The sequence below is a fragment of the Stegodyphus dumicola genome, chromosome 11 (genome assembly GCF_044657685.1).
Source record: "Stegodyphus dumicola isolate Sdum_Otavi_A_Nest chromosome 11, ASM4465768v1".
NCBI classification, from domain to species: Eukaryota; Metazoa; Arthropoda; class Arachnida; order Araneae; family Eresidae; genus Stegodyphus; species Stegodyphus dumicola.
The window spans coordinates 162,110,390-162,137,393 of NC_140778.1; the positions used below are offsets into that span (position 1 = coordinate 162,110,390).

Sequence of the window (27,004 nt, forward strand, 5' to 3'; positions counted from 1 at the left end):
TATACCTCACGACAATATGATAAAAAGTCAACAATAGTCCTCATTTGCAATTACTGGTAATTTTTGCTTTTCCCTCCATAGCTTTAGCTGCTGATTTATGTAGCTGAAACTGTGATCTAGAACAAAGTACACAGTTATGACTAAAGCTTCTCTTATTGCCTTCGAAAAAAGTGTTTTCAATGGGGTTAATCATGCCAGAGCAGTTGTTGCGATTTCTCAGGCTGCAGACCCAACGCCATCCCAGCTTCGATTCCTTTCTCTTGTTGCTTCTCATCGGTGCCTGGCACTTGGGGCAAGGTGGTGCCTCATCCTCTCTGGGAAGAAGTCCAGCATCGGTGGCAAACTCGAGTGCAGCTGCCTCTGTATTAATTAAATGCATGTCAGTAATTAAACAGAAATATTTCAGTGTTACATGCAAAGAAGCCATATCAAAAAAAGTCAGTACAGTGACAGAAATAGTTTAATGAAATTTATTGTTAGAAATTTCAGAAACTAGGCAATTATGCAAGAGTCAAAACTATCAGAAATAAAAAAAGTTTAATAAAGATGAAAAGTAATAATAAATTTAATTAAACAATATTAGTTCATTATAGGAAGACAGAGAAGTGAAAAGTTCAAACTAGAAAGTACTGTTACAAAAATAAGGAAAATAAAAATAATAGTAATGATATGTATCTATGAAAACAAAGTATTAAAACAAATTCCAAGTGAAAGATAATATTCAAAAATGTAATGGATGAAAATAGATTAAAAGTAAACTTAGCTTTGGCAAAGTCCAAACCACGTTTTCACGTAAGTACCGAGGTACTGATTTTTTCAGTACCTGACAGACAGACAGCTGCACGGGCTTAACCGCGGCAAAATATGATCGCGAAAAATCTTCGTCTTTAAATTTATTTAAAATATTTTCCAAAAAAAAAAAAAAATATTTTACTTTACAAATAAATGTTTTTCGGTGCATATGTTTTTTAAAACATTTTTAAACAGAGATGCAGAAGAATAATAGGTATTGTTATTTTTGTGTGCAGATATGCGTGCGTGATGAACTAAAAAATGATTTTGAAGATTTCGTAGCATATTTATCCTCTCAAAAATATGCAACTTGCTCATCTTTTCAATTTTATTAAATTAAGTAAGGCCTATCGTTTTTTTTTTTTAAACCACTGACAATGAAAGCTGTTATGTTCCACTTTTGCGTTTTTATCCTAAAACGCGTTAGCCCAGAAGGGCTATTAATTTCGTTTTCGCATTTTGCGTTGAACTGTTTCTACCGAATATTATCGCTGTGTGTTATATTTAAAGATATTTAATAATGAAGAATCATTATTTTACTGCATAAATATACGTATGTTTAACATACATAACATTTATGCAGATACTGTGATAAAACAACGGTACCTGGAGCTATGAAATTTTGAATATGTACGTCACCACCCGAATATGGGCATCTGAAAGCTCAAATTTGTAATTTGTTTTATTAACTGTTTAACATTTTGTAAAACATTTATGTGTTTTTGATTAAGAAATTCGGACGATTTTTAAGCGAGCAATGGCAACACTGTTCGGCGCAAGACTGGCTATCGGAAATTCTAAAGATATGCTCTTTTAAATGTTTTGTCATATTGCTGCTTAAGAGAGAATATATAATTATTATGCAAAGACCGTATCGTATACTAGGATTTTACTGCAAAATCTTTTTTTTCTTTTCTTTTCTTTTTAATAAATACCTTGTCATTTTGCAGTAAAATAAAATAATAGTAATCAATCATCTAGGATAACCATATATAACTATATTCGTTAAAATATCGTTGATTATTCTAATTAAATTTTTATGTTATTCATATCATTTAATGTTGGTTCTTCCCTCTAAATTTATTTATCATTAGTAAATAATATTTCCCAATTTCAGGAAATTTTCTCTAGCATAATCCTGAAATTAATTCTAGCAGTATGATGACATCACGAAATTTAATGCACTCATTTTTTCCTTGTGTATGCTGCGAAATAAATATAAAATACCTCAATTTAGTAAAAAAATATCATTAAATAGATTTCTTTCTTCCGTTTAGCTGCAGAATGTCTGCAAAAAAAGCCTTATTTTATTCCAAATTGGGCAGATTCAAATTTCAATTTTCAGTGGGGAAAACAACTCCTATTATAATTATATTTGCGTTTTCAAGTGTTAAGGTGCCTTTTAAGAATACACCTCACACAAAAAAGATTTACCTAAAATCTAACCTAACTTTTAGCATTGCGTTGTGATTTATAAGAACCGGATTAGCCTCGTGTTGAACTGCGGTTGATCATGAGTAATAATTAAATAAAACGTACAGTTGTTATCCAATGTATATATCTTAAATTTTATTAAGTTTTTTAAGCGGAAAAGTAAACAAAATTATCAAACAAAGTGTACCAAGAATAATTAAGAATAAATGTCCTCTGGGATTTATTGAATAATTAAGTGAACAATATTGCTACACAGTACAAGTAATACCATAATTAATTTACCTCTTAGCACAGCCAACGTACATTACGCGGATAGACTGGAATTTTCTCGAAACATACCTGGAAAAGTCAGGGAATTTCATTCTCCTCTTTGAGTGGCAACCCTGCTAGTTACTTCTCTGATTTATAATTTTTGATTTGTGATTGCGAAAAGAGGAACCTTTCCTTTAAGGGTGGGCCGCCTTTTTATTTACTTACGCTCCGATCAAGTAGGAGACACTGAATTTACATACATTAATTTATTATTTACATTAATAATTTATCATTTATTTAATTATCCGTTTTAATTCTAAAAATAAAAATGAAAAGCAAAAGGGAAAAACATAAAAATAATTAATCTTCTTATTATATTTAATTATCCGTTTTAAAAGTAATAGAATTCGTCTATTTACATTAATAATTTATCATTTATTTAATTATCCGTTTTAATTTGCATTTAACATTATTATTTATTTACCTATGCTCCGATCAAGTAGGAGACAAACTTCTCAACTTCTAACCACGCAGCAGAAGCGAGGTAAAATGGTCACGTGACCTACATCTGTATCTGTATCATAAGCCTGGAAAACTATTATTCGGCCCTAAGAAGGGCCTTTACTAGTATATAGTTATTATACCCTTTAAAGGGCAGCCTGTGAAGTTCGTCATCCGTAATCGTCGGAAGATGCGTTGCTTACGCTAGTGACGAGATGATCCGTTTTTGTTGAGGATAATTTGTCGTATGCTGAATTATATAGGCATTATTGATGGTAATATTTCTAAAGGAACCAAAATATATACATCCACCATTTGGATGATTTTCTGGCAACTGTATAACATTTACGTCTCTGATTTGCCAAATCTACTCCTCCCATGTGCATATTATATACTGCGAATGAACGTGGGCAAAGAACTTCAATTTTGTCTTTTTCTTCTGTTCACATGACACAGTTCATTTTTTGTATTAGTTGATAGCATAAAAATTTGCTTTTTATCTACCCAAGACGTGCACAACAAATTCGGAAATTTTTCATTTTGAAAAGTCTGACTTTCATTTGGGATTTTCAATTTTAATGTGTTAATTTCAGGTGGCAAGTGCTTTCTGTTCGACATAATAGTCATTTCTCCAGTCTGATTCGGAGGTATCATGTGAAGAGTCCAAATTTTCATCGTGTTCTAAATTATAATTGCATTCGATTTCATCCTCTCCGTTATCTATCAGCATATGTTTTGAATGCCCATCATCTTCATTATCTATCAACATATGTTCTGAATGTCCATCATCTTCATCAGATTCGTCTGTTTCTTCAAATAATAATTGCATTTATATCTTCTTGCATTAATATCTTACGTCTTCTGATCATTTTGAGATGAAACTACAGAATAAGAGCAAGACGTTTTCACAACGTGAGAAAGGAGTAAAACGAGCGATCTAGACTCGAGTCACCTACCCTGGGAGCGTTGAAGCTAAACAAAGAGGAGCCAACCTGCATTCAAATAAAAGAGCTACTTTAGTCACTTCTAAAGAAATGATTGACATGTCATTTAACAGTTCGCAAAACCAATGAAGCATATACTCCGGAATGGGGGAAAGCATCAAGTAGAAGACAAACGAGGCAGTCGGGCGACCTGCCGATGTCTGAATGGCCGGGCATTTCAGGCGTCTTCGATGCAAAAGAGTTTAAGAGTGCAACCTAAAACTACCAGATCTGGAAGAAAGGTTAAATTTAACCCAAAGTACTTATAACGTACCGATGGTACTTGGGGGGGGGGAGTACTGTGGCCTTCCGATAGATACTTTAACTTCTATTCATGAGATGGTGCCACATGTCAAATCCAGTTCTTAATCGGAGCAGTAAAGCGACGTCATTACTCACTCGGACTTCTCGTCAGACAACTGTACGTGACGATAGCACGAACTGTGTTCCGAGCTCTGCGTTGTTCTCTGCAACATAATTTTTAATTGTAATTTTAGTACTTAATATATTCTTTTGTTACAGGAGAATGTCTACTCTTATTTTCTTTGATTATATCATGCATTCAGTACACGACCACCAAATACTAATAAAATGCACAGTTCGATATATGGAGACTTCATTTCGGGTTTCGTTGGATATCTAAGATACTCCTTGCAGACGAGACTTATTAATCAAAACTGAGTGAGGTTTGACAAAACAAGAAGAGTCTTGAAATTTCACAATAAAGGCTATGAGTTGGGGAGTTGTTTTTCCTCCTACCAGTTAAATGTACGAAGACTTCATTTCGGGGTTCTTCAAATATCTATAGCTGGGATGAGCAAAAGTTTTCGGTCGCGGGCCAAAAATCGAAAGAAAAACGTATGGTAAGCCAAGATAAAGTTTTCTGAAATTTTAAATACAATATATAAGTATTACAATTTAAATATGTTAATGAGGTGAATAAAATAGCGATTTCATTTTCTAAAGTTCCTTGTATTGAGGTTCGAAGTGAGATGTACTGATTCTAAGGAACGAGGCTAAATGCTCATCTGTTAGTCTACTTCTGAAATAATTCTTTCCAAGATTTTATAGTTGAAAACACTTGTTCATATATATAAGATGAAGCAAACACAGCACTGATTTTCTGGTCATGAGATATTAAATTTGGGAAACTTACTTTCGATAATGATTCGATAAAATGATTTTTCCCTTGCATATTGACTGTAGTTCAGTGACCGTATTTTAATGTGCCATTTTTTTTTTGCGAGTCCATTCATCCGATTTGAAACTTGGAAATGAATTAACAAATCCAACTTTCAATTGGTCCTATCGACTTGAATACAGTGAGCCTGAGTAAACAGGAAGTATCTTTCGTAAATATAAAAACCATTATAAGCGCCTTTCTAAATAATAATTTTAACTGGGATGGCTGTATTGGCGTTTACGATGTTTTCCCCACGTGTAACGTGCATAAGAGTGAGTTTTGCTTAGAAAGTTCTTCACAAGGCACCCTTACCCTTAGGCAAATAACCGTTGAATGCTTTGCTAATCAAACAAACCAGACCAAACAATAGATATATAAATAAGTAGCTTAAAAAACTGCTATATTTTATGTATACTTATCAAATAGTATTTAAATATATATAATGATTAAAAGAAAGGAAAAGTCGGAACGTAACTGATTGTATATAATGTAATCCCTATGAAGGCCTTAACAATTCTTTCTCACTTAAGTCGTAATCCAAAAAGAGAACAAGTAAAATTAAACTTCAGATACGTATACAATACTGAATCTAATACAAAATATAAAAATAAATTATATATGTACGAAACCTAACTAACTATTTATATTGATATTACATAAATGGTTGTAGGAAAAAAGTCACCCAGAAAAAAGGGAAACGGAAAGAATCTCCCTGGAAAATAAGGAACGGAAAAAATGTCACCCTTCGTTTGCAATGGGAAATATAAGGCATGTTTAGAAAGATCACCAAGCTGAGTGATAAAAGTTTTATCTCAACAACCGTAACTTCGGATTACCGGAAACATGTGCGAGTAGAAGCAAGACGATTTGCTAGCTGCTGCTTTCTTCGTTAAGGTTAAAAATAGAGGGGTGTTTAGTGGGGAAAGCTTTTGCGAATGAAGCCAGCGGGGAAGGCGGTTGTCCAGCTTTGGTCATTGTCAAGTCTTTAGTTTTAGTAATTGCTCTCTCCTCTCACCGCATGTAGTTATAGCCTTAAGCTGCGGTTTAGTGAAACATTTATTGACGCACAACAGAAAACTAATTCATCCTTAGCTTTAGTATAAGAAACAGTTGTACGAGTAGATGCACTTTCAAGTTATGGTTTGCGATAAGAATAGTACTAAATTTTTTAGCTAATTCATTTTCGCATAATTTTTTTTCTCATTTCATTTTAATTAAAAGTAACGTATCTGCACAGGAAACAATTGTTTAATTTTGCACTTAAGTTCAAAAACAAGAATACCACAGTTATTAAAATTAGGAAGTTTATTTCAAAATTATTAGTCCCTGAGGGATTATTGTTCTCATTTTGCGTCGAATCACTCTGAATGTCCGTTTCACTTTTCAAACTGTTGTGATAAAACAATGGCACCTAGAGCTATCGAGTTTCGAATGACGTAATCCTACTGCGAATATGGCAACTGGAAGGCTAAATTTGAAATTTGGAATTTGTTTTATTATCGGTTTTATATTTTCTAAAACGGGCTATCTACCTAGAGGGAGGGATGCCTTCGTGGAAAACTTTCTAAGGGAAACTGGCTCGTATACATATTATACATGGAAAAAATCACGAAAGTGCCCATGCAGCCAGCCCGTTCGCGGGATTGGAACCTCGGACCGAACTACCAGTGTTCAGCGTCTTTACCGTTCAGCAGCTGATAGGCTGAAATCTGATGGATATCTTAGAAAGGATTTTTACTCATAGTAGTTATATTAATTACAATTACATGTAAAGCTTATGGAAACTTAAAACACGAAAACACCCATGTTGCCAGCCCGTTCGCGGGATTCGAACCTCAGACCAAACTACCAGTGTTCAGCGATTTTAGCGCTCGGCCGCTGGTGGACCTCGGCTTGGGTTCGAATCCAGGGGAATACATAGTTCTAATTGTCCGTCCCTTCCTAGGAATCAAAAGTGGCCCACCTATTAGCTGCCTGCATAATAAAGTGATTACTTCTGGCCTTAATAGTGGCCAAGTTGAAGTCGGCTGAAAGCCCAACATTCATATTTAAAAAAAACTTAATAAAAAAATCTGAAAGGTTTCAGGTTTTAAATTACATCCAAAGGGGCATTTTTTAAACGTTTTATGGGTTATCTTTATTTATTAAATATCATGTTCTTTGCATTTAAACCATAAACTTCAGTTCAATAGCAATGTCACAAAATAATTTTAAAATGAGCCTATCTTTAGAAATTCCGATACACAGCTCCGCGCGCTGGAGATAATTTTTTTTTTTTTTTTCCCATATAGTTTTGCCATTCCTCGCTTTTAAATCGTTGAGTTTGTTAATCAAAAATTCGTTAAAGTTTTACAAAACATGAAGTAGATAATAAAACAAATTTCAAATTTGGGCTTCCAGATGCCCATATTGGCAGGAGGATTACGTCATTCAAAATTTGATGGCTCTATGTACCGTTGTTTTATCACAAGGCGAGAAATATACATACATTTATGCAGATTTTTCATTATTTAATTTCTTCAAATATAATGCAGGACATTTGGTGGCAATAGTTTAAAAAGTGATTCGCCGTTTATAGTGATTCAACGCAAAATCGCAAAACGAAAAGAATAGTTCTCTAAGAACAAAGTCTCTTTGGATTTAAAAAAAAGCTAATGATAAACCGTTAAAGTGATAAAAAAAGTTTATACTATAAAATATCGGTCTTTTTATAAATTAACTGATGATAAATCGTTAGTATTTAGAAAATTTATTATTAATCTATGCGTTATATTTCATATAACGCATAGATTAATAATAAAGAAATGCATAATATAGTATTATTGCTAGATTCGTTAAACCGTAATAAAAAATAACAGACTATACTACGCCAATAGCTATGTTTAAATTTGCTCCCCGTGAATTCTTGCCTTCCTGGTGACGTGGGTCGGTTTCCTAGAAGCAAATGCGGGGGAGAACATACGACCGCAGGCAAGTTGGAAAAACCTGCTATCGACATGACCTTGCTCAGCTGCAGCCAGCTCAACGTCTTACCCTTAAAACCTCCTTCAAGAGAGCCCGCTATAACTCTGCCTGTTAAATTAGAATTTGGCAGGTTTCCCCAACTCCAATCGGCGACATTATTTGGCGAGATTTTAGAGTTTCTTTTTTTCCGTTCCTTATTTTCCGAGTGACATTTTTTCAATTCCTTATTTTCCGGGCACATTCTTTTCGTTTCCCCTTTTTTCCGGGTGACATTTTTTCCGCACACCTACGTAAATATACGTATGGTAATGAACATTGTATAATAAAAATATTTTTCTTTGATATTTTATACATTGTTCTATATTTGGTTCCATTTATATATACTTATACATAGATATATATAATTTAAGGATTATAGTAGTAGTTAATAGTGCTACATAAAACCCAAAAGTGCATCAGTAATGTATTTTTCAGTATTATTTAACTTCATTTTGAAGAATTTTCTGCAGTCTAGTTTGCGTTATTTTATAAGTCTCAAATAAAAACAATTATTGTTTATATGTCATTAGAAAATTAACCAAAAAGCAGCGACCACAATGTAATTGGAAAACAGTCCTTAGACGTGAAAAGGTTGAAAGCCATTCGGTTATGACTATTATCTCACATCCTCAGCTACTTCGCATACATGGAACATAGCATTCGAAATGAAAAACTCAATATTTACTACAAATTCATTCGTGTAACAAATATCTGTCTTTCTACACCTATGGCTTTAAAAAAAGATGTTATTTATCTTACAGTTTATCGTTAAGTAATACATTTTCATTGTACAAAATTGCATTCATTCGAAGAATTCAATTTGTATTTTCCTCTGTATAAAATTGAATGTAGAGAAGTTAGATGTTTAAACAACCCCCACATTTTCTCAAGATCCCGAGCAAGATTGTCCCCTCCTTGTTAGTTCTCCCCCTGAAAAAAGGGATTGTAAATTTACGACCTGACCGCATATTGTGTGATTTCGTTTGTAGAACTGATTTGTTAGTTTAAATTTTGAATGGTTATTGGATAAGAGCTAATCAGATTGTAGAGTTTTAGTCCCCCTGAAAAAAGGGATTGTAAATTTACGACCTGACCACCTATGGGGTGATTTTGTTTGTAGAACTGATTTCTTAGTTTAAATTTTGAATGGTTATTAGATAAGAGCTAATCAGATTGTAGAGTTAATACGATGACACAATGCGGATTTGTTTCCAGAGATGACGCATTTTATATTCCAGAAAGGAGACGTAGCCAAATTAAAATTAGGAATTAAAGTTAGTAGTTTTCTTTCACATATATCTTGCATACATACATATAAACTGCTCGGTTATTCAATAGGAACGCCATGAAGGATGCATCCAAAGAGCATGAAACTTGCATCATGGGTATACCGCAATAGAATATGCAAATCGCCGATTTCAGGGCACATGCACATCATGGGTGACTGAAGTGCTCCTTACAATCCGTATATAAAAAGAGAAAAAATTGGCGTTTTGAATAATGAATTGTTCTCTCACGAGATTTTTTGCGTGTGAAGCTTCAGCATGTCTCGTAGAAAAACACCAGCATCATTTGAGCATATTTCAAATGAGTTCAACGGAGATAGACAGAAACTTTGCATACAGAGATTACAGATCTTCGTTTGAGGAAACTGTTAATCGAGTCGGACATAGCCAAGCAAGAGTCGTGTGGATGTGGGAGCAGACAGACAAAAGCAACTGCAACCGCTTCACGGAAAGACAGTAACACGACAAGTGGTGTCTGCACGAACACAATTCGATGTCTTTTACAGTAGAATGGACTGTCCGCTAGACATCCCTTGCTTCACTTCATTTAACTTCTTCGGTAAACTAGCGTTCAGTTGTTATGGGCATCTAGATATGGCCGCATTTAACTTTAAACCACTGAGTTTGCAATAGTGCACTAAATGGGGGAGACAGACATCCCAAAACACAATGTCACTCGAATGGCATGACACTGTGTTTTCGGGTGAACCATGCTTCTGGCAGCAATGGTCAGATTGGAGATACCGTTAGAGCCACTTATATTAGGTTATGGGCCATCATACTGGTCCTGCACTCGCTGTTATGATGTGGCGTGTACTGGATGCCACTCCCGCTCCTTCCTAGAACGCATTATCGGTACACTTACTACCAATCGTTATATCTCTGAAGTTCTGCAGCTTGTTCTCCTTCCTTACCTTCAGAGCTTGTATGCGACCACATTTTAACTGAACAATGCGCTACCACAAGTTTCTCGCAAAGTTCAAGCTTTCTTCTTAGCCCACTATATGGAATTGTTACTGTAGCCTGCTCGTTCTCCAGATCTATCAGCCATCGAGAATGCCTGGTCAATGACTGGTTAGGCAATCTGCACACGCGAGTACGCTAGAAGAATTTTGCCAACATGTGGAAGCAGCATGTGAGAATAACATATCCAAAGCCTTTTTCAGTGCCGTGGTATATTGCAGCAGTCATTGGCAAACATGGAGGCAACACTCATTATTGACTTGTCTTGTCGCCTCAAAGAAGGATGTATTTCAAACCAATAATAATTATATGTGTAATTTTCTAAATACATTTGGCCTGATATCTCTCGTTCCTTCTTCGTGTTGCATTTTGGGTAGCCAGCAGTGTATTATGGAGTATCACCTGATACCTGAAGTGATCAAAAATAACGCATTTCTTCAATTCCAAGGAACTCTTATTATCCCATATCAGTAGTGTTAAAATCTTATAACATCTTAGAATCAAGATTTTTTTTCGGATTCTGTTCTGTTTTCCGATTCTGTAATTATTTCGAAGTAATGAGTTTTTACAAATAAATAATTTAAATAGGAATACTTTTGTTTTCAACAAATAGTTGAATAAAACAAAAACGTTTGCTGGTTGCATTTGGGCGTTTTATATCATTTATTTAGAAATGGAAACATTCTTTTGGCGGTCTTGAAACTAAGGTGTGCTTGATATAATCAATGGCGCTTCAGAATCTAAGGAATATGATGTTTGCCATGTTTTCTATCTTTGAATTACATGTACAAAGCAAAAAAAAAAGTTAGTTTATTTTATCAGCTTTGATCATTGTAGTTACAGATCTGCAAAAGTCAACTGTTAAGGGCTAAAAATCAATCCCATTGTAATTCAGATTTTCTTAAATTTTATTCTCTTTGCTATGTTAATAATTAGTTTTTTTTTCTAAAAGTATTTTTTTTCTTTAGGGAGATTTAGAAATGGAATTTGATATTGAATCTCCTCCGCACATGATGAGAATGAACGCTGAAGAAATTCCCAAATACCAAGTGAGTCTTTAGGTATCTATGAAGCACGTGCTTTTATATTTATGATTTTACACGAATTAATGTAGACGCAGCAGAATTAATCCAAAGATTTTCTGCTTTTGTGATCGATTACTATTTTATTGCTTTGCTCTTAATTCGTCTTATTTCTGATTCAAGCAAAGTCTTAGATTCTCTCCGAAAGAGTGGTAAGTTATTACAGTCTCAGGGATTTCAGATTACTTCTGCATCGCAACAAAAACGAATAGAGTAACATAGCTGTTGTGCTAAATATTTGTGCTCCACCGGCATTACACATTTCTGAAGTTCTCGTCATTCGCGATTCAGTACCTGAAAATTCAGCATGTTCTTGTAATGCCATTTAATTCATGTTCTCTTCATTGTTTCAGCTAATTGGTCTAAATATTAGTAACCTTCGTAATGCTTTGAGCAAATTCCTTTAAACCTCAAGCAATTAAATGCAAATTGCATTCCACTTTCGAACGTTAACCCATACCTGTTTTCAATGAATGAGTTGATATTGAACGTGTGGATTAACTCATATTATCCCATATCACTAAAGGATGCGATAATATGAGTTGCCGGTACACTTGATGAGCATGCTTTCCCTCTAAGGTATGATAAGGACTAGGTGTTTAGAACCAAGATATTTTTCATGCCGCTCTTCCTCCAAGATTTAAAGAAATTTAAACAACCTCTTATCACTGGAAAATTAGAAAAAATGCAGATTGAACTGGATTACAGGATGGACAGCAGAATTTATATTTTTTGAAAAACTTATTAATTTCAAGCCCACTCAACTTGGCGAGAAGAATAAAAATATCAATTGGTTTTCTAAACAATTGGCAGATTATTATTGACAGTAATGTGTTCTCATAATTCTTCTGGTCATAGACCAATTCACCGATTTTCATAAAAGTAAATTTTCAGTTGTGAAATTATTTCACAGCTTATTTATTATACAAGTCAGTTGCCGTATTAGCCAACACACACACACACACACACAAAAAAACAAAAAAAAAAAAAAAAAAAAAAAAAAAAGTCTTCACTTTCTCTGAAATACCTCTATCTTCTCTTCTTCAGCATTAAAAATGACTTAATATTATTTCTCATATTCCTTCATTTTTATGCCCCTCAGGGGGCTCACTTTTGTGAGTACGGGTGTGGCAATCCAGAGGTACCCTAGCCCGTCAGGGAATCATCTTCTTGGTGAGACGGGTGTCACGATCCTGGAGCCCCAGTGATCTATCCTCTTTTCCGTCTCCACTCCTCTTGGCTGGAACTTTTCCCCTTCCCTTCTCCCTTGTGGTTTCTCTCTACGGAGTTTGGGGCTCGTCACGAGAGGCTGGAACAGACCTTGTTTCTAGTTTTCGAGTGGCGAGAAAACTGCCCATGTGTTTGCCGTGCGTGGAGACCCGTGTCGCTGGAAAGGAGGGTCCTGGTAGTTGAGGGGCGAGGTACTGTCCCCAACACACTGCTTTGGCCTCTGCTTCAGCTAAACGGGAGGCACCTTAGTCGTCCTCACAGGTGTCAATCGGCTGGTCACTAGTCCTTGTGTCAGTGGCTTGGGGTCAAGCTCTCGGGAGTACCTGCTTTCGGGAAAGCCGACTGTGGGGCTTCAGTTTGCGTATAGGTCCGGCTAGCCCTAACGCTGGAATCTCTGTTCCCTTGTTGGGCTCCGTGGTGGGCGGGGCTGTTGGACCCGAATCTTTTCTTATTTCAATATGGCTAATTCTCAAATTTTTCTGATCAAAGACTTCGAAGTCACTCAAGTCGCTCAAAGTTCTAATGGCGAAAAATCTACTGCAAAAAAAAATACGGACAGAGGAAAATGTAAATAATCCTAATAGTAGTCCCAGTTTTCTTGTTATGTCTAGTCCTTCTGGCGAGCTGCAAAAGATGTCACATTTTGTAATAAACAAGTATATTCATTCCTGTATTGGTGAGCCGAAAAATATAAAGCGTCTCCGCTCTGGAGACTTGCTTATTGATACAACCTCAGCCACCCAGTCTGCTTCTTTACTTAAAATAACCAAACTTGGACAAGCGGATGTCACAGTAAACAGCACATAAGACACTGAATTATTGTTGCGGTGTAATCTCGGAAATCGACCTTCTGTGTGTTCCCGAAGAAGAGATCGCATCTGAGCTACCTAACAAAAATGTCTGTGGTGCAAAGCGGATCAAGATGCGTAAAGAAGGTAAGTTGATCGATACGAAACACGTAATCCTTACCTTCAACACGCCTGTTCTGCCCAACAATATTAAGGCCGGATACTTAAATTGTCCTGTAAGACCTTATATTCCAAACCCTATGCGATGCTTCCAGTGCGAGCGCTTCGGCCATTCTAAGACTTCTTGTTGTGGCAGCCTCACATGCGCCCGATGCTCGCAGATTGGCCACGATTCTGAAAAGTGTACCGCTGCGCCTCTTTGTATAAATTGCAAGGGTGAGCACCCAACATTTTCACGCCTGTGCCCAAAATGGAAATTGGTAAAAGAAGTGCAGACTGCAAAGGTTACGAGGAACATTTCATACGCCAAAGCCAGAAAGTTAGTCCAAAGCACACAGCTACGACAAAATACATCTTACGCCAATGCTCTAAAAAGATCTCGTACAGTTGCCACCCAAACGTCAGTTGGTATGCAGACTCCACCAAACAAAAGTCAACAGACTACAAACAACAGGAAGAAAGAAAACCCAACCCAAACAGTACATAATAAAGAAACAGTAATTCAAAGCAAACCCAAAACTACCAAACAAAAAGTATCAAATAAAACTAGAAGCACCAGCAATAGCTCTGTTGATGACATGATATCTGAATCTGCGGATTCAGACAGTATGGAAGTAGAGGAGGGTCTAGAAGTTCCCAGGCATCTACTTCCACGAAAAACAAAAGAACAGCACAGAAAGAACAAAAATCATTCATAATGGCCACCCTCGTCTCATGGAACTGTCGCGGTTTCCACCGAAATTTGGCCCTCAGGGGCTCACTTTTGTGAGTACGGGTGTGGCAATCCCGAGGTACCCTAGCCCTTCAGGGGATCATCTTCTTGATGAGACGGGTGTCACGATCCTGGAGCCCCAGTGATCTATCCTCTTTACCATCTCCTCTCCTCTTGGCTGGAACTTTCTCCCTTCCCTTCTCCCTCGTGGTTTCTCTCTACAGAGTTTGGGGCTCGTCACAAGAAACTGAAACAGGCCTTGTCTCTAGTTTTCGAGTGGCGAGAAAACTGCCCACGTGTTTGCCGTGCGTGGAGACCCGTGTCGCTGGAAAGGAGGGTCCTGGTAGTTGAGGGGCGAGGTCCTGTCCCCAACACACTGCTATGGCCTCTGCTTCAGCTAAACGGGAGGCACCTTAGTCGTCCTCACGGGTGTCAATCGGCTGGTCACTAGTCCTTGTGTCAGTGGCTTGGGGTCAAGCTCTCGGGAGTACCTGCTTTCGGGAAAGCCGACTGTGGGGCTTCAGTTTGCGTATAGGTCCGGCTAGCCCTAACACAGGAATCTGTGTTCCCTTGTTGGGCTCCGTGGTGGGCGGGGTCGTCGGACCCGAATCATTTTTTCTTTCACTATGGCTTCTTCACATGTATACCTAATTAAAGATTTTAAGGTCACTCCCGTCACTCAACCTAGTTCTGAAAGGTCTACTACTATACCAGTAACTCAACCTAGTTCTGAAAGGTCTACTACTATACCAGTAACTCAACCTAGTTCTGAAACGTCTACTGCTAAACCAGTCGCTCAACCTAGTTCTGAAACGTCTACTGCTAAACCAGCCACTCAACCTACTTCTGAAAAGTCTACTGCAAAAAAATTACGCACTGATACAAATGAAAAAAATCATAACAATAGCCCCCGTTTCTTAGTCATTTCTAGTCCTTCTGGCGAGCTGCATAAGATGTCTCCTTTCATAATAAATAAATATATTCATTCTTGTATTGGTGAGCCGAGAAATATAAAGCGTCTCCGCTCCGGAGACTTCCTTATTGATAGGATCTCAGCCACCCAGTCTGCTTCTTTACTTCAAATAACTAAACTTGGGCAAGCGAATGTTACTGTAACAGCACATAAGACACTGAATTATTGTCGTGGCGTAATATCGGAATTCGACCTTCTGTATGTTCCTGAAGAAGAGATCGCTTCCGAGCTATCTGACCAAAATGTCTGCGGTGCTAGGCGGATCAAGATGCGTAAGGAAGGTAAGTTGATCGATACGAAACACATGATCCTTACCTTCAACACGCCTGATCTGCCTAAGAATATTAAGGCTGGATATTTAAATTGTCCCGTAAGACCTTATATTCCGAACCCTATGCGATGCTTCCAATGCCAGCGTTTCGGCCATTCTAAGACGTCTTGTCGTGGCAGCCTCACATGCGCCCGATGCTCACAGATTGGCCACGATTCTGAAAATTGTACCGCTGCGCCTCTTTGTATAAATTGCAAGGGTGAGCACCCAGCATTTTCACACCTCTGCCCAAAATGGAAATTGGAAAAAGAAGTGCAGACTGCAAAGGTTACGAGGAACATCTCATATGCCGAAGCCAGAAGATTAGTCCAAAGCACACAGCTACGACCAAACACATCTTACGTCAATGCTCTTAAAACATCTCGCTCAGTTGCTACCCAAACATCAGTTAGTATGCAGACGCCGCCAAACAAAACTCAACAGACTACAAACAACAAGAAGAAAGAAAACCCAACCCGTACAGTACAAAATAAAGAAATAGTAATTCAAAGCAAACCCAAAACTACCACACAAAAAGAAACAAATAAAAATAGAAGTTCCAGCAATAGCTCTCTTGATGGAATGGTGTCTGAATCTGCGGATTCAGACGGTATGGAAGTAGAAGAGGGTCTGGAAGTTTCCAAGCATCTACTTCCACGAAAAACCAAACAAGAGCACAGAAAGAACAAAAACTATTCATAATGGCCACCCTCGTATCATGGAACTGTCGCGGTTTCCACCGAAATCTGCTCGACATCAAAGCTATAATCAATGTTCATCAACCTTTATGCTTCGCAATACAGAAACAAATCTAAAACCGGAACAACAAGCAAAACTTCGGAGCTTTTCTTTCGTCAGGAAAGATAACATTGAAGGTGAGCGTGCCAGTGGAGGTGTAGGTCTCCTCACCTCACTGGATTATCCCTCAAATGTGCTTTCTTTGACGACATCCCTCCAAGTTGTCGCTACTCAAACAAATTTTGATATTGTTGTTACAGTCGTTTCTCTGTATTTGCCTCCAAATGAGCATATTGATCAGCAAGATTTAAATGGTCTTTTAGAGCAGCTGCCTGAGCCTTTCATCATAATAGGAGATTTTAACGGCCATAGTCCGCTCTGGGGTAGTAAGGATACTAATTGCCGAGGAAGACAAATTGAGCAGATGATCGAAGATCATAGCCTTTGTCTCCTCAATAATGGGCAAGATACTTACTTCCATGAGCCTTCAAAAACATTCCATGCTCTCGACCTTGCCATCTGTTCACCATCTCTGTTGCCTTTTTGCACTTTTAATGTGGGTAAAGATCTTTACAACAGTGATCATTATCCCATTCTTGTGTCTCTTGCACGAAGAGGAGCAAACCCCATGTCGAGATCCCCTCGATTCATACTGGACAGGGCAGACTGGGAACTCTTCTCTTCCATTGCAGAGCTCACAGATGAAATGGTAGAAGATGCGCATATCGATGACGCTGTTGAAGCTGTTACTAATACTATTATTCAGGCAGCTGTGCTCTCCATTCCTAGAACATCAGGAAAACTACTAAAATATTCAAAACCATGGTGGAATCGCAACTGTCATGAAGCACTGAAAAAACAGAAAAAAGCGTGGGGTATTTTTCGTAGATATCCTACTCTGCGAAACCTCATAGCTTTTAAAAGAGCCAAAGCAAATGCACGGAAAGTAAGAAGGCAGAGCCAGAGGGATTCCTGGATTTCATATGTATCCTCAATAACATCCTCCACACCTAGCAAGCGGGTTTGGGAAAGAGTTCGAAAAGCATGCGGCATATATAAAGACCACACACTTTCCTTTTTGGAAAAAGATGGCCGAGTGATTAACTCCATAGAAGAAATTGCGAATACTATTGGTGAGACATTTGCTTCCGTTTCTTCCAGCAGAAACTATACACCTGCATTTCTTTCTATGAAGCAGCACTCTGAAATAAATCCCATCGCATTCAACTCTTCCAAATCTGAGCCTTACAATAGAGACTTTACTATGCTTGAATTAAGGAGTGCTTTATTGCAGACACATAGGTCTTCTCCGGGTCTTGATGGAGTGAATTATGAAATGCTAAAGCATCTGTCGTATAAGTCACTGAATGCCCTTCTCACTCTTTACAATTGGGTGTGGAAGGAGCGTGCCTTTCCCAGTGCATGGAGGAGAGCTGTTGTCATTCCTATTCCTAAGCCAGGGAAAGATCCAAGGAATCCCTCCAACTATCGGCCAATTGCCCTTACGAGTTGCCTCTGCAAACTGTTTGAAAAGATGGTAAACAGCCGCCTAGTGTACTTCTTGGAAAAGAATGATATTATATCGCCTTATCAGAGTGGTTTTCGAAAGGGAAGAACAACTGTAGATAACATGCTCCTCTTAGAGACATCTATTCGAAAAGCAGTTGTAAGAAGAAGCCACCTTGTCTCGATATTCTTCGACATTGAAAAAGCTTATGATAAGGCATGGAGATACGGTATACTCCGGCATCTTCACGAGAGTGGCTTGCGCGGCAACCTACCAATTTTCATTCAAAATTTCTTGAACACTAGAACTTTTCAAGTAAGAATCGGCTCTGTTTTTTCGGATGTTTTTGAACAGGAAGAGGGTGTGCCTCAAGGCTGTGTGCTCAGTGTAACCCTGTTTAGTTTAAAAATAAATTCTGTACTAAAAGAACTTCCTCCCACCATCTTGGGATCTCTATATGTTGATGATCTGCAGATTAGCTGTCGAGGAGCAGACATGAGATATGTAGAGAGGCAACTGCAGATGGCTCTGAATATGATCCAAGAATGGTCAGACAAACAGGGATTTACATTTTCGAAACAGAAAACTGTGTGCGTGCACTTTTGTAGGAAGCATGGTCTCCATCCTGAACCTGAGTTATATCTAAATGGTACAATTATTCCAGTAGCGCCCGAAGTAAAATTTTTAGGAGTGACGTTCGACCAGAAATTGACTTTCCTTTCTCATGTTTTAAACCTGAGAAAGAAGTGTCTAAAAACACTAAATATTTTAAGTGTTGGCGAACACCTCCTGGGGTGCAGAGCGTTTCTCCATGCTTCGCATTTACAGAGCGCTTATCCGCTCTAAACTGGACTATGGCTCAGTTGTTTATGGATCCGCTCGGTCATCTGTTTTGTTAAAACTGGATCCTGTTCACCATCAAGGTCTGCGGATTTGTTCAGGAGCTTTCAGGACTTCTCCTGTGCAGAGCCTATATGTTGACTGTAACGAACCATCACTTTATCTGAGGCGTGAGCAATTGTCCCTTTTGCAATATTTTAATGCTCTATCTCAACCTGAACATCCCAATAAGCTGTGCTTACTTGATAATGAGTGTAACACATTATTTGAAACACGTCCATCCTGTGTTCCTACTTTCCCTTTAAGAGTTCGCCGTGTCATTGAGGAACTCTCCCTCTCTGATATGCACCCCCAAGCAGTACAGAATTTTGAAATTCCACCTTGGGAAAATTCACGCATCCAGCTTCTTGATGTTTTTAAACATCACGTAAAGGCGAGCACTAACGAGATCGTTTACAGACAAATTTTCGCTGAGCACAGGCACAAATATAGCAGTTATCATCCGATATACACAGATGGATCAAAGTCAAATGATCATGTCGGGATGGCTTTTGTATTTGAAGATTACATTGAGAGCAGATGCCTGCACCATGCTTGCTCAGTCATAACATCTGAATTAACTGCTATATATTATGGTCTTTTTTACATCTCAAAGCTCTGCCACAAAAAGTTCATAGTTTATACAGACTCGTATAATGCTCTTAAATCCTTGGAAGCTTTTCCCAACACTCAGAATCCTGTGGTAGTGGATGTTCTCAAAATTCATAGAAATTTAACTATGCGAGGATATGAAATCCTGTACTGCTGGGTTCCGGGGCATACGGGAATAAAGGGAAACGAGCTTGCAGACATCGCGGCAAAATCTGCTGTCGAACTGTCCATTCGCCTTATCCCTTTTAGAGACATCTGCTGTGTCATCAAGGGAAAGATACGGAAAAAATGGCAGCAAATTTGCGATGTTCAGCATCACAACAAGTTGAGAAACGTCAAGCCTAGAATTGAGCATTGGGATTTTGCTGGAAATCGTAAAGAGGACGTTCTTTTGACTCGACTCAGAATTGGTCACACCAGAGTCACACATAGCTATCTTCTCAAAGCTGAAAATGAGCCTGTTTGTTTTAATTGTAATGTTTGTTTATCTGTTCGTCATATTTTAATTGAGTGTCCATGTTTTAATAGTGTTCGCCAGAAATATTTTAATAGCTATGACTTACCTCTCGACCGTTTAATCGGAAGAGAGGTCAATTCTAATTTATTTTATTATTTAAAAGAGATTGGCTTTTATTACCGAATGTAATTTGTTTTGAAGACTGTGTCTTGAATGTTAATATGTGCTTTTAACTTGTTTTTATATGACTTCATCCTCTGGATTTGGTACATTTATCGACATGTTTTTATTTATTGAATTTTAATGTCATCAATTGTAATCATCTCATCTTTTGTTTGGCGCGTCATAATCATCTCTGGTTTTTGCGCCATAATCACTCACTCCACCGAAATTTGCTGGACATGAAAGCTATAATCAATGTTTATCATCCTGTATGCTTCGCAATACAGGAAACAAATCTAAAACCGGAACAACAGGCGAAACTTTGGAGGTTTTCTTTCGTCAGGAAGGATAACCTTGCAGGTGAGCGTGCCAGTGGAGGTGTAGGTCTTCTCACCTCACTGGATTATCCCTCAAATGTGCTTTCTTTGATGACATCCTTCCAAGTTGTCGCTACTCAAACAAATTTTGATATTGTTGTTACAGTCTTTTCTCTGTATTTGCCTCCAAATGAGCACATTAATCAGGAATATTTAAATGGTCTTATAGAGCAGCTGCCTGAGCCTTTTATAATAGTCGGAGATTTTAACGGCCATAGTCCACTCTGGGGTAGTAAAGATACAAACTGCCGAGGAAGACAAATTCAGCAGATGATCGACAATCATAGCCTTTGTCTCCTGAATAATGGGCAGGATACGTACTTCCATGAGCCTTCAAGGACATTCCATGCTCTCGACCTTGCCATCTGTTCACCATCTCTATTGCCATTTTGCACTTTTAGTGTTGGAAATGACCTGTACAACAGCGATCATTATCCTATATTTGTGTCTCTTGCACGAAGGGGAGCAAACCCCATGTCGAGACTCCCTCGGTTTATACTGGACAGGGCAGACTGGGAACTCTTCTCTTCCATTGCAGAGCTGACAGAGAAAATGGTAGAAGATGTGCATATCGATGACGCTGTGGAAGCTGTTACTAATACTGTTATTCAGGCAGCTATGCTGTCCATTCCTAGAACATCAGGAAAAATGCTTAAATATACGAAACTATGGTGGAATCGCGACTGTCATGAAGCACTGAAAAAACAGAAAAAAGCATGGGGTATTTTTCGTAGATATCCTACTCTGCGAAACCTCATAGCATTTAAAAGAGCCAAAGCAAATGCAAGAAAGGTAAGAAGGCAGAGCCAGAGGGATTCCTCGATTTCATATGTGTCGTCAATAAGATCCTCAATGCCTAGTAAGCGGGTTTGGGAAAGAGTTCGAAAAGCATGCGGAATATATAAAGACCACTCAATGTCCTTTTTGGAAAAAGATGGCTGAGTGATTAACTGTATAGAAGAAATTGCAAATACTATTGGTGAGACATTTGCTGCCGTTTCTTCCTGCTGAAATTACTCACCTGCATTTCTTTCTATCAAGCAACGCTCTGAGAAAAATCCCATCGCTTTCAACTCTTCCAACTTTGAGCCTTACAATAGAGATTTTACTGTGCTAGAGTTAAAGAGAGCTTTGTTACAGACACATAGGTCTTCTCCGGGTCTTGATGGCATGAATTGCGAAATGCTAAAGCATCTGTCCTATAAGTCACTGAATGCCCTTCTCACGCTTTACAATAGAGTGTGGAAGGAGCGTATTTTTCCCAGTGCATGGAGGAGAGCTGTTGTCATTCCTATTGCTAAGCCAGGGAAAGATCCAAGGAATCCCTCCAACTATCGGCCAATTGCCCTTACGAGTTTCCTATGCAAGCTGTTTGAAAAAATGGTAAACAGCCGCTTAGTCTACTTCTTGGAAAAGAATAATATTATATCGCCTTATCAAGGTGGTTTTCGAAAGGGGAGGACTACCGTAGATAATATGCTCCTCTTAGAGACATCCATTCGAAAAGCTTTTGTACGAAGAAATCACCTTGTCTCAATTTTCTTCGATATAGAGAAAGCTTCGGGATCTTCGCGAGAGTGGCTTGCGCGGCAACCTACCAATTTTCATTCAGAATTTCTTGAATACTAGGACTTTTCAAGTAAGGATTGGCTCAGTTTTTTCAGATATTTTTGAACAGCAAGAGGGTGTGCCTCAAGGCTCTGTGCTGAGTGTAACTCTGTTCAGCCTAAAAATAAATTCTGTATTAAAAGAACTTCCTCCCACCATTTCAGGATCTTTATATGTTGATGATCTTCAAATTATCTGTCGGGGTGCGAATATGAGACATGTAGAGAGGCAGCTCCAGATCGCTTTGAACAGGATCCAGGAATGGGCAAAAAGACAAGGATTTACGTTTTCAAAACAGAAGACTGTGTGCGTGCATTTTTGTAAAAAGCGAGGTCTCCATCCTGAGCCTGAATTATACCTCAATGGGTCTGTAATTCCAGTTGCACCTGAAGTAAAATTTTTAGGGGTGATGTTCGACCAAAAATTGACTTTCCTTCCTCATGTCGTAAACTTGAGAAAAAAGTGTACCAAAGTTTTAAATATTTTAAAAGTCCTGGCGAACACCTCCTGGGGTGCAGAGCGTTGCTCCATGCTTCGCATTTACAAAGCTCTAATTCGCTCTAAACTGGACTACGGCTCAGTTGTTTACGGCTCTGCCCGGTCTTCAGTGTTGTTAAAGCTAGATCCTGTTCATCATCAGGCTCTGCGGATTTGTTCTGGAGCCTTCAGGACATCTCCTGTGCAGAGCCTTTATGTTGACTGTCACGAGCCATCACTCCGTTTGAGGCGTGAGGAGTTGTCTCTTTTACAGTATTTTAATATATTGTCTCAACCTGACCATCCTTACAAACTGTGTTTAATTGATAATAGCTGTGACCTTTTATTTGAAGCATGTCCATCCTGTGTGCCTTATTTTCCTATCAGCATTCATTCTCTAATTGAAGAATTCTCCTTATCTGATATATCCCCACAAGCAGTACAGCATTTTCAGATACCACCTTGGGAAAATGCACAAATCCAGCTTCTTGACATCTTCCACAGTTTCGGAAAAACAACGACTAATGACATCATATACAGAGAAATTTTTGCTGAGCACCGGCGTAATTACAGCAGTTATCTTCCCGTATATACGGATGGATCAAAGTCAGCTTGTCACGCTGGGATGTCCTGTATAATTGGTGACCACTTGGAGGGCAGACGTTTACACGACGCCTCCTCGGTCTTAACCACGGAACTGACTGCTATCTATTATGCGCTTTTGTACATGTCAACGCTATGTTATGGAAATTTCATAATATATACAAACTCCTACAGTGCACTGAAAGCATTAGAATCCTTTTCAAGGACCGAGAATCCTGTGATCGTAGATGTACTGAAGCTAAATATTAAATTAAGAAGTCGTGGATATAAAATTCTGTACTGCTGGGTCCCTGGACACACAGGAATAAAAGGCAACGAGCTGGCAGACATCACAGCAAAATCTGCTGTTGAAACGTCTGGCCGCCTCATCCCTTTTAAATATATCTGTTGTGTCATCAAAGGGAAGATCAGATATAAATGGCAACAACTTTGGGACATTCAGATAGATAACAAGTTGAGAAGGGTCAAGGCTAAAATAGAGCATTGGCATACTACTTGCAATCGTAAGGAACAAGTTCTTTTAACTCACCTTAGAATTAGCCACACTAGAGTAACACATAACTACCTTTTGAAAGCTGATAACGAGCCTGATTGTGCAAATTGTAATGTTTGTCTATCTGTCTATCACATTTTAATTGAATGTCCATATTTTAATAATCTTCGTGAGAAGTATTTTAATAGCTGCGACCTGCCTTTCGACCGTTTAATCGGAAGAGAGGTCAATACTAATTTGTTTGACTACCTGAAAGAAACAGGTTTCTATTATTTAATTTGATTTTGTCTTGAGATTTTATGTTAGAATTTTAATGAATAAGATATTTTAAGATTTTATATCTATATTGCATATGTCATTATCTGAGTCATAATCAACATTTTCATTTCACTATCTTTTTATGCTGAAATACGAATCCTGCGTTTGGCGCATATGGCCTATAGAGCTTTGCGCCATAAATCTACCACTACCACTACTACCACTACCTTCATTTTTATGTTAAAATTAACTAATTACTCGGCTTTATATATATTTTGATATGTAAAACATATAACTCTTTTCTGCTAATAGAAATGTAGGTTTTGTTAGAATACTTAATTACGTTTGACGTAGTATACATTGAATGTATCAAGTTCATCTATATGAGACAATCTTACAAACCCACTTCATTTGTGTAAAATATTTCCAAAAGCAAAATCGTTTTAAATCTGTAGCCAAATCGTGTTTGCGCAAACACTCAGCAACTCGTTCATTCACATTTCTAGTTACTAAATGAATTTTAATCCAAAATTTTTGGAGCGGCAGCTTATGATATAATTTCTTTTCTTCATCAGTTTTATAGTGCATATAGCAATCATCACTGCTTCATCTTTTTAATAACTAATGTGTTGGTTGAATTTTTAATAAAACTGTTGAAAACTATTATTTCTGCAATATACTATAAAAGCTTTTTAGTCAGAAAATATTACTTACAACATATGTGATTTTGACGCTAAAAAAAAATGCAAAACATCCAGTTTCACACGGCTTGCAGATATATTTCTAGCAATTTAATTACCATTACTTTGAAGACAAAGTTCAGTATTTAAATTCTTCAGCGTGCAGTTTTACATTATTTTACTTATCATCAAAAATAAGTATAAGAATAGGCCAAAAAATTCACAAACAGAACTAATTCATATAAATATATATATTAATATATAAATTTAATTCCTATAAATTTTTTCAAAGATTTCGAGCTACAGATCTGGCGAAATTTCATTCATTCTTATCATAAAATAAAACATCCTCATTTGTGAATGTTTGCAAAAATAACAATCACTTTGTTTGCGTGTACATTTATAAGTAAACATTGTTTCTGCTCAGTTGAAAATTAATAAATCAAAAATCAGATTGGCGGATGGTTAGCAGGTTCTGCAGCGCAAATCTTCAGCCAGAAATACTGGAAATATTTTCTAAACCCTTTATTTTTAGCTTAAGAAAGTTAATCACTGATTGAGCATACTAGAATTATTTGGAATAAGAAAGATGCTTGTGTGTGTTTGACGCTATGTTTGAGTCCACTGCTCTTAGATGACAACATTAACAGAAAATCAAATGGATAGTGCTTAGAAAAGTTTCATGAAAATTATACATACACCTTTAATCTCGTTCTGAAGACCCAGCAATCTGTACGCTGTAAAAAAAACAACAAGATATTATTTGACATCTTAAAGAAAGTTATGTACTGATTTTGAGTATAAAAAAAGCTCTTTTTGCTACTGAAAATATTTGTTTATTTGTATACAAATATTTTCAGGCAACAGCAATGGGTGACATAAAAAAATTCAAAGCTGCAGAAACAACAATCAGTCTTTGAAGGTTTTTTGTTTAAAGGAACGAAACCTGCTGATTTAAAAATTTACTTATCAATATGATTTTAAACATATTGATTTAACAATAAAATTTTAACAATATGATTTAACAATAAAATTTTCGGAAAAACAATTCTGTCACATAAGCGGTGCCACCGCTGGGGCTGATAAAACAGCATGCCGATATATTTGATAAAATTACACTCACACTTTAGCGAATTTTTTTTTTTTTTTTTTTTTTTTTTTGCATTTTAGCACAAAATTTTAAGGGCCCACCAGCGGCCGAGCGATAGAGATGCCGAACACTGGTAGTTCGGTCCGAGGTTCGAATCTTCGTGGCTTTCCCCATGTGTAACGTGTATACGAGCCAGTTTCCCTTCGAAAGTTTTCATCAAAGGCATTCCTCCCTTTAGGCAGATAGCCATCATGTGCTTTGCCATAATTAAATAATCCAATCCATAAAATTGAAAAATATGTACAAAATTTTTAAAGAATTTCATTCAAATCCTTCAAATACTTATTCAATTCAATTCAATAGCATCAGTAACTGATGCCAATAAATCCAGAAATTCTTTTTCAGTCATTAGCGAGTCGACATAAATTTAATCTCTCGATTTATCACAGTTGATGTCATTATCTTTACTTTGATAGATTGCATTATATCTTCTCATAACGTTTTTTGGCTGAAAACAATCATGGGGAGCTTATAAAATGGAAAGAATTAAGAAATGTTTTGTGTTTTTTCTGAATGAACAATATATTTTATAATCAAGTTTGCCGATGTGTCAACGTTACGGATATTCAACATGTGAACGGTGTAGAAAATTGACCAGCCGATTCTCTTTCTTGCATTCAAACAGTTACTGATGCTATTCCTGTTAACTATGAATTTATTTTGCTAGCCTAATTTATTTCACATTGCTAGTCTCCACTATTACATGAACTTAAATCAAAAGATAAAAATTTCTGCTGATTGCCAAGAAGCCACAGAGTTTTAAAACATGAACACCAGACATGCCTTTTGTTCATCGAGAGCTTTTCCAGAAAAATAAGTTTGATTAAATTTTCTTGGCGTTCAGTTCTTATTTCATAAATGAGGCAGTAAGTAACTTGCTTGTCTCTACGACAAATACATCCTCAGATGAGGAAAATAATCAAAAATTCTATAAATTCATTTATCAGATGGTTCAGTGCATTTCAAACAACATTATATTCAAATATTTATAATCATTACAAGATTAACAAAAGCCAAACAGAAAATAATGCACTAAACATTGAGTTAAAAAGAAGAAAATCAAACTAAACATATATAAAGCATTAAATTACTACATATGCCAAAAAAAAATTTACTATAAATTACCTAGTGAGACTGCGCATTGCAGCATGTCTGCTGCATTTCGGCAGACAGCAGTAATTTTGTTGAGTGACTGAAAAGGATTAAAATCAGAATTAGAGTGCCATTTAAATAAACATACATTTAAATAATTTTTTTTTTTTTACATTTAAATAAAAACTTCAGTGAATTTGAAAGCATTTTATGATACTTCATATGATTTCTAACACATA

General features: G+C 37.2%; 1 protein-coding gene and 1 long non-coding RNA gene across 2 annotated transcripts in view; one reads left to right on the forward strand and one right to left on the reverse strand.

The window, feature by feature from the left end:
• LOC118200260 (cAMP and cAMP-inhibited cGMP 3',5'-cyclic phosphodiesterase 10A-like) overlaps window positions 1-27,004 on the forward strand; it is a 234,828-nt gene that overhangs the window by 149,429 nt on the left and 58,395 nt on the right. The window contains exon 11 of the mRNA XM_085826198.1: window positions 11,366-11,446. Within this exon, the coding sequence (XP_085682324.1) occupies window positions 11,366-11,446 (81 nt within the window). The remainder of the gene's footprint in view (window positions 1-11,365; window positions 11,447-27,004) is intronic.
• Window positions 156-26,867, reverse strand: LOC146994476 (uncharacterized). Its single transcript, XR_015043776.1, has 3 exons — window positions 26,799-26,867; window positions 25,223-25,260; window positions 156-360 (listed from the first exon to the last, which is right to left on the reverse strand). It is a non-coding gene; the product is annotated as an uncharacterized LOC146994476 (long non-coding RNA).